General features: G+C 49.4%; 1 protein-coding gene across 18 annotated transcripts in view; it reads right to left on the bottom strand.

Annotated features, from left to right (window-relative positions):
* Positions 1–8,419: 8,419 nt before the first annotated feature.
* Positions 8,420–13,414, bottom strand: part of EPS15L1 (epidermal growth factor receptor pathway substrate 15 like 1) — a 102,054-nt gene continuing 97,059 nt past the window's right edge. For 16 of the 18 annotated variants that reach the window (XM_059696368.1, XM_059696375.1, XM_059696363.1 and 13 more), the window contains one exon: positions 8,420–9,042. In XM_059696368.1, coding sequence (XP_059552351.1) covers positions 8,899–9,042 — 144 coding nt within the window. In that variant the 3' untranslated portion in view covers positions 8,420–8,898. The remainder of the gene's footprint in view (positions 9,043–13,414) is intronic. The other 2 variants (XM_059696386.1, XR_009452952.1) reach the window with 2 other exon arrangements.

Raw genomic sequence — 13,414 nt, 5'->3', positions numbered from 1 at the left:
TCCAGCCAGGCCCACCCCTCCGCTGGGCTTTAAAACCTGCCCAGGACTCCAATCCTGACTCTCCAAGCAGAATTCTCCACATTCCCGGTGGTGTTTCCGTTGAACCCCAAACCTCAAACACATCCTGATGTCTCATTTCCTCAACGTGCCCGGGTGACTGAGACCAGCTTGTGGGGGTTCATTCGCTCGTTTTGAGTCATAGGAAAGTGTGTTGAAGGAAGGGTTTCTCATCTCAGAAGTAGGTGGTTGTTTCATCTAACATAGTCGGTTCCCACCAACCTCTGCCGGCTTCTGAGGAGCTCACTGGAGGAGCTCCTGGCCGACTCTCCCCTCCTGGACAGGATCTGGGCCCTCGGAGACAGTGGGGCAGCCCTGGCGACAGGCAGGGTCTGGGGGCCCTGACAGGTCTGAGCTGAGCTCTTGAGTTCACCACGATCAACCATTTCCACCTCTGCAAAAGGGAGTCGTTAGCAGCTATCTTGGTGGGGCACGGTCTGATGGACAGGCCTGCACTACGCCTGGCACACAGTAGGTGTGCAGTGAACGCATGGGGGCTGTTCTGAGAGAGCTAGTGGAACTCTAAAGAGTGAGCCCACACATTCTACATAATTCTGCTGGTCACGGGGAGGGGGCATTGTGGGCGGGGGCAACTGGCATGACAATCCCGATGTCACCAGCAACTGTCTGCCCCGAGCTGACTTCTGCTCAGGGAGAGTCACTGTAGGACCCAACTTTGTATTGGAACTTTCTCGAGTGTAAATGGGCATCTCTTGGGTGTCTTTTTAAGTGGGAGGAGCCTTGAAAGGGTTTGGCCTAGAGCAGTGGTCGGCAAACTGCGGCTCGCGAGCCACAAGCGGCTCTTTGGCCCCTTGAGTGTGGCTCTTCCACAAAATACCACGTGCGGGCACGCACATTACAGTGCGATTGAAACCTCGTGGCCCATGCGCAGAAGTTGGTATTTTGTGGAAGAGCCACACTCAAGGGGCCAAAGAGCCGCATGTGGCTCACGAGCCGCAGTTTGCTGACCACTGATAGAGGAAAAGTTTTTCTAATTGCTTTATTGTTGTTGCTTTGTTTGGGTGAGAAACGATTTGAATTTGTGTTGCACTATTCATAACAGGCAAATGGTAGAGAGAACCCACGTGTCCATCAAAGACTGTGGTCCCTCCAGACAGTGGAATATTCCTCAGCCACAGGAAGCACTGAGGCACCGATACAATGTGGATGAACCTGAAAACATCATGCTGAGGGCAAGAAGCGAGATGCAAAAGGCCACCTGTTGCATGAGCCCATGTATACAAAATGCCCAGAATCAGCGCGTCCATAGGCACAGAAGGCAGATCGGCGGTTGCCATGGGCTGGGGGTGGTTGCTCCTGGGGGCAGGTCTCCTTTCGGGTGATGGACATGTTCTGGAACTAGAGAGAGGTGATGGCTGCACCACACAGCAAGCATAAATGCCACAGAGTTGTACACTTTATATGGTTCATTTTATGTGACATGAATTTCGCCTCAAAAAACAAAATCGGTTTTAAAAAGAAGCAATTGAGAATCGAAGCTTCGATTGTAAAGCTTCACTTTTTTTTTTTTTTTCACTTTTAAAGATTAGCTTTTTATCTGACATTTAAAACTGAGCATATACTAGCATATGAACAGACTTTAAAAACCACGGTCAGTTGGGGCATGCCTGAAGACAGCTCAGGATTGCCGTATTCTTCCCAGTAAAAGAAGTACTTTATCTCTTGTCTCATCATCGTGATTAAATCTGTTTGTTTTTTACCTTCCTGTAGATCATTTTGTTGCAACCAAGCTTCACTTTTTTTAAGTGAAGTTCTTTTTGTGAGTGTGATTGTGAAATAAAATTCATCAAGGGAGACACGGATGGCAAAACATGGCATGTACCTATACGCAATGTGTTTACATGTGTACGAGGTGTATCCACATGTACAGTGGGATATTACTCTGTCTTAAAAATGAAGAACATTCTGACACAGGCTGCAACTTGGATGAACCTTGAGGACATGACGCTGAGGGAAATAAGCCAGGCACCGAAGGACAACATTAGTGACTCTGCTTATATGAGGTCCCTAGAGGAGTAAGATTCATAGAGAGTAGAATGGTGGGTGCCAGGGGCTGGGGAAGAGGGGGAGTGACGAGTTGGTGTTTAATGGGAACAGAGCTTCAGTTTTGCAAGATGAAGGGCGTGCTGGAGATGGATGGTGTGATGGCTGCACAACAGTGTGAATGTACTTAATGCCACTGAACTGGACACTTAAAAAGAGTTATGGTGGCCGAAACCGGTTTGGCTCAGTGGATAGAGCATCGGCCTGCGGACTGAAAGGTCCCAGGTTCGATTCCAGTCAAGGGCATGTATCTTGGTTGCGGGCACATCCCCGGTGGGAGATGTGCAGGAGGCGGCTGATCGATGTTTCTCTCTCATCAATGTTTCTGACTCTCTATCTCTCTCCCTTCCTCTCTGTAAAAAATCAATGAAATATATTTTAAAAAAATAGTTATGGTGGTGAATTTTCTTATGTGTATTTTACCACAATTTTATAAATAACTAGGAAAGAAGGAAAGAAAATCCTGTCACCTCCCCATCAACTAAACCATCTTCCTTGACGCAGTCAATGAGAGAGAGAGAGAGAGAGAGAGAGAGAGAGAGAGAGAGAGAGAGAGAGAGAGAGAAGAGCTGGGAAGCTCATACAACTCAAGAAAGTGGAATGGAAAATGGAAAAAAGAGAGAATTTTCTCCCGCCATTGGCCTTGCCTGGGAGGGCCAGGCAGGGACGGTGACCCGACTGGCTGGGGTGTGCCATGAGGGTCAGAGGACCATGATACAAGAGAAAGGAGGACGACTCTGTGACCTCAAACAGATGTCCTAGAGAGCAGGTGCTCAGGAGGCTGAGGGTCCCTGGGGTTTTTCCTAGCTGGAAAAGATCGATTCTGTGGGCATGTCTCAGTCAGGGCCTGAAGAGAGAACCATATCCCATGGCTCACACTCCAGCTCCTCAGGTTTAAATGCAGGCGGTTTCTATGCACGAATGCCAAGCCATTTCCAGTAAGTCTCACTGTCAGCTTAAAAATAACCACCGTGGAGGCCGGGACAAGCGCATGATACAGGCCAGCAGTGCCACAGAGGGCAGTGGCATCTGTCCCCTTCAAGTGGAAAGTCCCCGGGCCAAACCTCTGAATTAAAGGCCACATCCTGCTTTTGGACACGACCGTCATTATCAAATGGTGCCCAATCAGGGGCTTGGTCCACGGAGCCCCCTTCTCCCCCCAGATCTTCATACGATGGCACGGAAAGCACGTCAGGGCTTGGCCTCCTGCCCCTCCTGCACCCGACACCAGCTTTCTTTAGAATGAGATTCCCACAAGGAGGAATAAAGTAGTTGCTTATCTAATATAGACAGAGCCACCTCTCAGCTTGCTCCTGGCCAGTAGCGCTAGACTATGTCAGCCTTGCTATCGCAGTGCGAGCGCTCACTATCACAGCAGCCATCACGTTAATAATAACCATCTGAATCAGTAATGACAAAAACCACTACAACTGGCTGGAGGGGGGGAAATGGGGAGGTGTTGGGTACAGAGTTTCAGTTTTGCAAGACAAATTCTAGAGAGCGATTGCACAACAATATGAATATTCTTAACACAACTGAACTGCACGCTCAACATGATTAAGATCGTAAATTTTATGTTATGTTATTGTAAACCACAATTAGTAATTTTACTAAAACTACTATGGGTCTCAGTCCCTAAGTGTTTAGAATATGCTGGGAACTCTGCTGTGATCCACACAACAGCCCTGAGAGATTGATGTTATCACCTCCACTTTACAGATGAGGAAGAATGGCCCCCGAAGTCACCGCTATCAACAGGGGAGCCGACTTACACCCCGCCTGTCCGGCTCCAGCGCTCTGCCCTTTCCAGCACACCCAGAGCCTCTTCGCAACTCCGTGACCTCTCTGCTCGCCCGCAGGAGAGGAAAGCCCTTAGTCGCTTATCCCGGGATCTAGAACCAGAGGAATCGGAGTTCTGGTCTACCACATTGTTCTCTTAGAACCAAGACCCCCACTTCCTTTAAAAAGTGTGTTTATGGTTCAACAATGGCTACATCTTGTGTTGGGTCTTTTTTTGGCTCTTGGAGTGGAAACTCTGCCCTTTGTCTTTAGTACAAAGAAACAACATTCATTGCAGACCACTATCTCTGAAGTCCTTCTGCTCTGGTCCTCAGAGAGGATGCTGGCTTTCGCTGAAGGTTAGCGTAGGAAAACCATTGGAAAGCTGCAGATTTGTTCATTTATTCAACTATAATGTTTCTTATGATGTAAAAATTTTTAAAGTTAATATAAATATATAATTATATTGATGTATTATATATTTCCTATATTGATATAATTTATATATCAGTGATATATTTTATTAGTGATCTATTCTTTATCTTACCCTATTTATTATATTATATATTTATTTGAACTAGCATTTCTCCCTTAGCTAACAAATGGTTATCGAGTGGAAAAATATTTTAACAAAATATATTTTAAATATAGCATTGCTTAAATATAAGGTGTACATGCTAATTTGATACATTTATATACTGTATGCGTTCAGGATTGCCACTGCAGCGAAAATTAGCACCTCTATCATATTACATATTTGTCATTTCTTTATAGTAGTTGGAATATTTCAGTTCCAGTCTCAGCAAGTTTGATGATTATAATAATGTTGTTTATTCATTTTAAAAATAATAGTGTTGTTTACATGTGAACAAAATACGTTAAATCACGATGAGGCTAGTACGGATGACATCTATTCCATTTTCTTCTTTTACCTGAAATCCTAAACTATGTGCCTGTCTAGAAACTTGAATCATAATCTTTAAGAGCGTCACTGGTGGTCAGGTCCAACCTGCTTGGCCAGGTGGTAAACTGAGGTCCTGAGGGTGTGGGAAGCGCGCCCAAGGTCATGACTCAGAGTGCGCACACAGCACGGCCACCAGAAAGCAAATCAAAGAGATATTTAAAGACCCACTAAACATAAACACAACGTGAGCCATGCCAGCCCACATCACGTAATTTCTCTGGAATAGGCATCTGATAAGGATCACATTTCCATTTCCCTTTATATTTTTCCAACAACAGCTCATGATACAATTTGTACAGCTCCTCGTAACTTGGACTGGGGAAAATTTTGGGAAGAAAAAAAAAAGTCCGTGTTTCAAAGGAACCAGATCTGATAAGGGAACAGAAATATTTACTCCATTATTTCAAGAGGCAGGTTCTTTGTTTCTCAGACGCTTCCTGTTTTAAAAATAGCTTTCCACAACTGTTCCAGGACTTGAGTGTACTTTTCTATGAAATTGACTTTGAAGATGTGATTTCGTTTACTTGGAGCAAGTTGCAGATAATCAGTCATTCTTTTTCCAAAATGATGTTAAGACCAGGTATCCTGAGCCCTTGGGTTCTGGTCCAACTGCAGCTGGAGCTGGATCACTGGACCTGGAGGGGATAGGAACCCGCTGCCCCAGGTGGGAGCCGGGGGACATCACCTAAGGGGACAAAGGCTTCCAACCATCAGGGCAGTAAGTCAACAATATTACAAAATCAGAAGTTGCCGCTCATCTGAAGATGTGACTTGCAGAAATAGAGTGTTACTTTTCATTTTGTTAGGTGTGATCACGGCACAGCGGTTATGGGGAAAGGTGCCACATTTTTTAGCAACACGTACTTGAACATGGATGGGTAACATGACGTCACAACCAAATTGTTTTAAGGCACATATGCCAAAGGGAGGAAAGGCAGAAAGGGATTGGTGAAGCGAAAGTGGCAAAATCAAAATGAGAGTTGATGCTGGGAGATGGTTGTGGGGATTTATTGTGCTCTTCTTGCTGCTATTATGGTTGGAGATTTTCATCAGACATTTTTTTCACACTGGATACTTTGTTTTTCAGGAAAGGGTGTGAGTGTTCTCTGTCAAGGAAGAGGCAGAATAGAGCCGGTGGGAGTGGGGATGGGTTGGTGGATGTGAGGCTGTGTACACAGCAGATGTGTGTGTATGCATGTCTGTGTGTGTGTGTGTATGCATGTCTGTGTGTGTGTGTGTGGCTGGGGAAGAAGGAAAAAGATTTAAAACTGGCTCATAACCTTATTTTGGAGGGGACTGAGAACTTCTAAGAATCAGATGAAAAAGTCATGGACAAAAACAAACAAATATACACAAAATACACAAACATTGAAGCCATCCCATTCCCCTTGGTAAGAACTCTTTCGATCCATTGCATGGTCTTCAACTCAATGCATTGCAAGGTCTTCAATTCAACGTATGGTCTTGCATTTATAGGACATAAAGAGCCTTTCTGTGTCTTTTCTGGGTACACTGAAAATGTAAAGCAGCAGCAGACATAAGAAACAAAGCTTTTCTAAGACCAGCCAAACACCGAGCCACCACCACTGGCGGGTTTGGGGGCTCTGGGCAAATAACTGCAGACACTGCGCCTTGGTTTTCCCATCTGGAAAATGGGCTAACACCCCACCCTCCTCACCTACAAGGCTTCTCTGAGGTTAGAACAAAATGATAGAAGTTGAACAGCTCTGAAAACTGTGAGGTTTTTGCCAAATAGTGTGGGTCTCGTGCTCAAGTAGGGAGCTCGGGCCGCCTTGGAGAGAGGCGACGTGGTCCGTCCCTGCAGGGCCATGGTGGTGGGGCCCGCGGCGCTGCGTTTTCAGGTGTGTTCTGGTGGCTCCTCCACGGAAGGAGGAAGCCTTGGGAATCACCTCCAGCCACATTCTGGAAGCTGCTTACTTTTCCAGAGGATTAGGGGCACCTGGCAGATTAGGAAACCCATAAGCCTCACACCAGGCCTCAGACCCATGTCACTACTCTGACCTTCTCCTCAAAACTGTAAAGGCACCAAGACTAAGGAAGTCCCAGGAACTGTCCCAGCCCAGAGGCACCTCAGGAGACATGGTGACTAAATGCAACATGGGGTTCTGGGACAGAAAAAGGACACTCGGGAAACTGAGGAAATTGAGTAACACGTGGGCTTTAGTTAATAATAATGTCTCAATATTGGCTCCTTAACTGTAACAAATGTTCCATACACATGTAAGATGTTTAAAATGGGGAATTGTGTGAGGCCTTATGGGAACTCTCTGTAGTATCTTTGTGATTTTTCTGCAAATCTAAAACTGGGTTTAAAAGTAAAATTAAAGTGTAAAACCAAGCAAATAAATAAAGTCGGCCTTTGTTATCCACAGGGGATGGATTCCAGGGCCAACACAGATACCAAAACCCCAGGATGCCCAAGTTCCTTATATAAAATGGTGTGGTATTTGCATGTAACCTACATATCTTCTCATATACTTTAAATTAGCTCTAGGTTACTTATAATACCTAACACAATGTAAGTGGTATGTAAATAGTTGTCCTATTGCTTAGAGAATAATGATTTAAAAAGTCTGTATGTGTTCGGGACAGACGCATAGGTCGCTACACAGTACACGTCAGCAATAGCATAGCATTTCCCTCCAGTATTTTGTATCCGCTGTTGGTTGAACCCGGGGATGCAGAATCCGCAGACACTGAGGGCCGACTGTACCTCTCAGAATGATTGCCCGGCTTGGATAAAGCATTTGGAATCAGGCAGCTGAGAGCCACCGTGCAGGGGTCGGGGGTTGTCAACAGCCCTGCCCCAGCTGGAGCAGGAAGGGGAGAGAGCAAGGACTGGGACCCAGACACGCAGAGCACCGAGAAGGAACTTTTCAAAAGGGCTTCTGGGGTCTAACTCCGCTGGGGCTAGGCTGCGTGTGCCCCGTGATTTCCGTCAGGGCTGGTCCTGGAACATTCTGGGCCTGTTTAGTCCTGGCGTTAGCATCTCCCCCCCTTTCTTGCATGGTTTTGGGATTGGAGGTTTCTCTGGATAAAGGCTGTTCTAAGGCTGTGTTCTGGCTGCTTAGATTCCATCTTTATCATCTTCACCGGAGAGAAGTTGTATTGTCTGCCTGAGGACAGTTAAAACCAAAGCAGGGCCCAGTCTGCAGTGTCCTCAGCAAGTCCTGAGGTCATCCCAGCAGTTATGTCCAAGCTTCTGGAATGTTCCGGGGGAATTCAGCTAGTCCTAGTGGAGAGCTCTCCCAGTCTGCATTTCCGAGCTCATGGTGTGAAGGATGTCCCTCATGTGGATCAAGCCTCAGTGAACTGTATGCGAGGTGACAAACGATTGCATCCTTGGGGGACAAGACGACCCATGAAACTTCCAAAACTGGCTTTCTCTGTGGTCCTAGGCTATTCAAACAGGATTTAAAGAGAAACACTCAACCTAGTTCTCCACGTCACAGTGGCTGGTCTGCCTCTGTGACATCACATGTGAACGTTACTGCAAGGAAAACTAATATTTAAATGAAAGGGAAGAAGAGAGTCTTTGTGTTTTGTATTAAAATATTTTATATTAATCATTCAAACTTAATTTTTATACAACGAATGCATACATCACCAGGGATCTGTCTTGGGCCGGGGAGGCGGCAGGGTGGGTGCGCCCTGGCGCTGGTACTCGGAGCAGCTATGAGCAGAGTGTGGCAGGCCAGGAGGCGCCGCCTGCTCCCTCTGCCCGTTCCAGGCGGGGCACTGTCACCGACTGGGCTGTCACAGTGGAGAGGTGATGGCGGTGGCCTCTGCCTTTCCAGGCCTCCCTGCGGGGTGAGCCTCATTTCCTCGCCTGGGACGAGCCGCCCAGAGCCTGAGGCCTTCTGACCAGCAAGTGCTTGACCTACAGTGGCTGTCACGTGTCACAGGTGAGACGGGACCGCTGTGCGAGCGTGTGTATATACAGACTCGAGGCTTTTCCTGTTGACAACCCGCCACGGCAGTCCTGCCCCGCGCACGTGCTCGGCTGCCTTTGCCTAGGCGGGCATGTCAGCCTTGCTGAGCGCGATGGCCAGCTCCAGGTCCTCCTGCTCCTGCCGCCGCAGCCGCGCCAGCCTCTCCTGCTCCGCCTTCTCACTCTCCCGCTTGGCCCACGCCAGCTGCTGCTCCTCATTGCCAAACTGCAAAGAAAAAACGCAGGTTGGGTTACATGGCTTGGGAGCTGCAGCCACCAGCCAGGGCTGGGGTGCGTAGGGACAGGGGAGGAGACCCAGAAAAGGCCTGTCAAAGGTGGGCAGGGAGCAGGGAACCGCACGCAATGCTGGGATGCATGGGTGAAAAACCAGAAAAAGCCAAAAGCTTGTATCTTGGTTGGAGCTGGGAAGGGGACACGCATGCCCCGGCCCTGACACCCAGGCTGGGAGGGGTCACGTGATGGAGAAGCAGGGCCAAGTCTGACCTTAGCCGCCACCTGGGACCTCAGAGAAACTAGCCACCTGCCCCTGCAGGGACGGAAGCAGGCGACACGACGCATTGGTGTGGGGACACTAGTGCCGGCGGTCCCCGGGACTGAGTCTGGGGGAAGCCCCTGCTCAGCCTCCCCGGGGCCGGAGGGGCGTCTGTCTCTAAAAGCAGCTGCGGAGCAGAGGTCAGCTGACCCCCAAGGAGCTAGGACGGCGAGCCTGCAAAGCCTGGGCCTCGAAGGCAGGCTGCTGACGCAGTGGCGACAGGCGCTGGGACTACAGAGTCTGGCTTGAACAGATCTCTGATTTCCAATGTGCAAAAAGGTCTGGAGGCCAAAAGTGCACGACAACGGTCTGGAAAGGTGGCCCCTCCCCCGCCCAGCCCGCTCCGGCTCGCCACAACGGCGCCCTGGCATTTACGCCGCCATTCAGTCCACAAGGTTTTCACTGCTGGTGTCCTTCTCCGAAAGGTTCCATTTTTAAAAAAACGTTTTTTTCAAACAAGGGAGAAAACGGTTACAGCTCCAAGATGGATGATTTCAAACCATTTGAGGTCCCTTAGCTCTAAGGAAAGAAAAGAAGAGCCAGATTCACCCGCTTTTCTCCCGGGGTGGGCCCCTGGCTCCCCGGGCTTCCCCGAGGTCCCGGTAACTCTGCTCCGTCTCCCAGTGAGACTCCTCTGGCCCGGTGGGCCCGGACGCGGGAGCAGAGCTGCGGTCTGTTCGGGCCTTGGCCTCCCTCCGCCAGAATCTCGGTTCTCAGCACTGACTCTGCCAAGCCCTGGGTGACAGAGATCAAGCAGCAGGCCGGCCCTCTGACAGGCGCCCAGGGGAGCAGACAGGCCGAGAATCCCACTCCACACCGCTCCTGTGGAGGCCCTAGCAGGCCCACCAGGGCGCTGGGAAAAGGAAGTGTGACAGGAATGCACAGCTACTTCACACACACACAGAGTCCGCGTGACAGCCCAGGAGGTGGGATTCCAGACAGACGGCAACACCACGGCCTGGGGAGGGGAGGTGGCGGCAGAGCCCAAGTCCTCAGCAGCCTGATTCTCCTGGGGTTGGGAGTGGGTGGGCTGTCAGCTGTTGCTGCAGGAAGTCTGGGTACAGGATAGTATCCAGGCCTCCAGGGTCCACCTGTGCTCTGGGTATGGAGGCTGGGCTGAGGGGCTGGGCTGAGACAGGCTGTAGGCCCCAGAGAAGAGCTGAGAGTTACCCTCGGCTCCTCAGGCCAGCGAGGGGAGGCGACTGAATGGGCAGTTTTGAATGATTCGTGGTTCGATGGCCGATGTGGGAGTGAGAGAGGGCCAGAGGGGGGGATCCGGCAGGGGAGTGGGGAAGGGTGATGGAGGGAGCCTAGTCTGAAGCAGAGGTGTCCTGGCGGAAGAGAGGGGGCAGCCCAGGGGCCTCTCCCCACCTGGCCTGGGAGGCAGCATGAAGTACCATTCCGGGAGGAAAAGTCAAGTCTTTGTCTCGTTGAGAAACTGCCCAGAAAAACTGTTCCCCACCCTTGTGTTTCCACCACTGGGCACAGATAAGCCCCAACACTGTGGGGAATTTTCCAACACCTCAACAGGAGAAAAACAAGGAAAAAACAACAAATGCTGGCGGAAATGGCTCCAGGGTGCTGCTGACAGGAGAGGGAGGCGACAGGTGCACTGACAGGGACCCTGCCCGCTTGCCTGCCAGCGGAGGGAGGGGTGGGGCTGACGAGTGATGCCACGGGTTATCCAGACCAAAGCCTTGGTTCCCGTGGTCCCCACGCACGCAGCCCGCGTGTCTCAGAGCCGTCTGTTCGCAGGTCTGCATGTCAAATGAAACGGCTGACAGAACGTTCCAGGTGCCTCCTGAGAGACTGGTTCAAGGCCAGCTCAGGCCCCAGCGTGGAGACTCGAGTCAAGCACGTGGTATACGTGCGCCAGAGAAGCATCGTGGACCGTGACGTCCGAGAGAAAACTGGCGGACGGGGTGTCTGCGTCTCCAATCAGATGACAGTCCTTCCTGGGCCCTGGTGCAGACGCCGGAACAAGCCTATTGTCCAGTCCTCTGACCTGGAGGCGTCACGATGGCCAGGTCCGGATGCCAGCGGGCAGCTCTGATCTCTGTATCACTCTGGTGCCATCATGGAGCCGAGCCACACAGTGGGCACGAGGATGCTGCCCCTCCAAGACCCCTTCCCGAGGGTGCCCACTCGGGAAGAGCGCTCTGCGGTTTTATCATTGATCCTCGATTCCTGAGGGCCAGGTGCCATTCCTCCACGGGGACCGACATCTGCATCCCGAGACATCTAACGGCACTGCCACCACAGCACCCGAGGGACACTCTAGCTGCCTCCCATTAACTCACTCCACAAGGCAAAGCTTGCCCCCCCTGACATTTGCTCTGCTCTCAATGCAGACTTCCGGAAAAGTGCCGTCTTGCTAACCTATAAACACTACTTCCTAATAAACACATCCGCATGAGACAGAAAGGCTGGTTTTTAAAGAAATCTCGGAGAGGTTTCCCGTGAACAAGCACAAGTCACCCATTGATGGAAACTTGGGACTTGTAAATTGGAGGGTTCTAGGTGGCAGAGCTGGGGTGCCAAAGGGGGACCACATATATGTATGACATTGGTGCCTGAACTCTAACACGAACCAAGCTACCTTTGCAGAGGTAACACCATGTCTTGGCGGCACTCAGAACATCTGATCTGAAAGTCACACTGCCAGTCTGCTGGGTGGTGAAAGACCCCTCAGTTTTTACTGGGGAGCTAAAATACACCAGACAAACCCCTTTGGCCTTCTTTGAGTTAGCACAAATCCAGGTACAGTGTACCCTGAAACCACAGGCTAAGGGACTGGACCCCCGACGCCATGAACATGCAAAGACATCCTGATTTCCCAGAGGGAGAAGGTTTTAACATTTTTGGACCATGGTATGACCAAGGGGAACAAAATGTCTCTCCTCCACCCATCCCATCAGAGGGGGCAGAATCGCACTGACTTCCAGATTTCCTCTGGAAAACCTGGGGCATCTGAAGCGGGAAAGGTGATTTTAAACAAAAAACAGAGCTGCAAACGCCACTGGGCAGAATCAGATTCCCCACCTGGAAACGAGGGTGATTAAATACTGGGAGTGTCTTAAAATCAAAGTTAACGTGTTAAACGTGTTCTGGAATGACCAGAAGTGTGGAGCCAAATGATAATTTAAAACCTTGGGTATTTTTTTTTTAATGTTTTCCAAAACCTAGCCATCGGGAGGGTGCAGGGTCCACAGGAAACAGAGTTATGCGTTTCAGAAAGAGAACAGTCATTTCTTCAAATTGCCATTCGAATCCACTTACCCCTCTGCCCTGCCCAAAACAGAGTACCTGAGTCCTGCATGAATGGCTCTATTTTTTTCATCAGCATTTAATATTTTTTCCACTGAAAAACAAACGTGGTCCTATTCAAAAAACCGTAGATAAAGCAGGTTTTGTTTCTGGCTTTTATTAACAATGTCTCCATTTGTACACATCCACAGTGTGCACAGGCTGTCAACAAACTGAGCTAACTGCAGTTGTAAAATATTCACAGGTCGCCAAGAGCCAGGAACATAGCAGCGTACTGGGCAGCTTCAATAAGCCACAGGATAGCTGGGCACGAGGTGGGTCTGGAATGAATCGGGCGTTCACAGGGCACGGATATGGACAGCAGAGGTTGTTTTAAGAAGGATATTCTAGGAGTCAAGCATCTATAAATAATGCACGTCACACCTAACCAGAAAACAAGATACTTGGCAAATCTGAACGAAGAAAACTTAAAAAAAGCAAGAAAAGAAAACGTGGGTGCCCAACAGACAGTAAAACCAATTCTGGGAAGACGAACTCTGAATCTGAGAACAAGATCTTTGGATACTGATGACGGTGCCAAAAACACCAAAAGTGACAGCATTTATAATCTGCAATCTTTTTCATACCAAGAAATAGCCAGACTTCTGAAAAGGCACTTGAATTTGCTTCAATAGCTTTTGGAGGGCTTGGGGTTGGGGTGTTTGTTTTTGGCAAAGGGCTTCAGAGTGGTTGTTCTAGGCTGGATTTCTCTTTTCATCAGAGCTGGTAACTGAAATAA

The sequence above is a fragment of the Myotis daubentonii genome, chromosome 5, assembly GCF_963259705.1.
Source record: "Myotis daubentonii chromosome 5, mMyoDau2.1, whole genome shotgun sequence".
Classification (NCBI taxonomy): Eukaryota; Metazoa; Chordata; class Mammalia; order Chiroptera; family Vespertilionidae; genus Myotis; species Myotis daubentonii.
The sequence above is the reverse complement of the archived record's forward strand: the minus strand, read 5'-3'. Positions and strand labels throughout refer to the sequence as shown.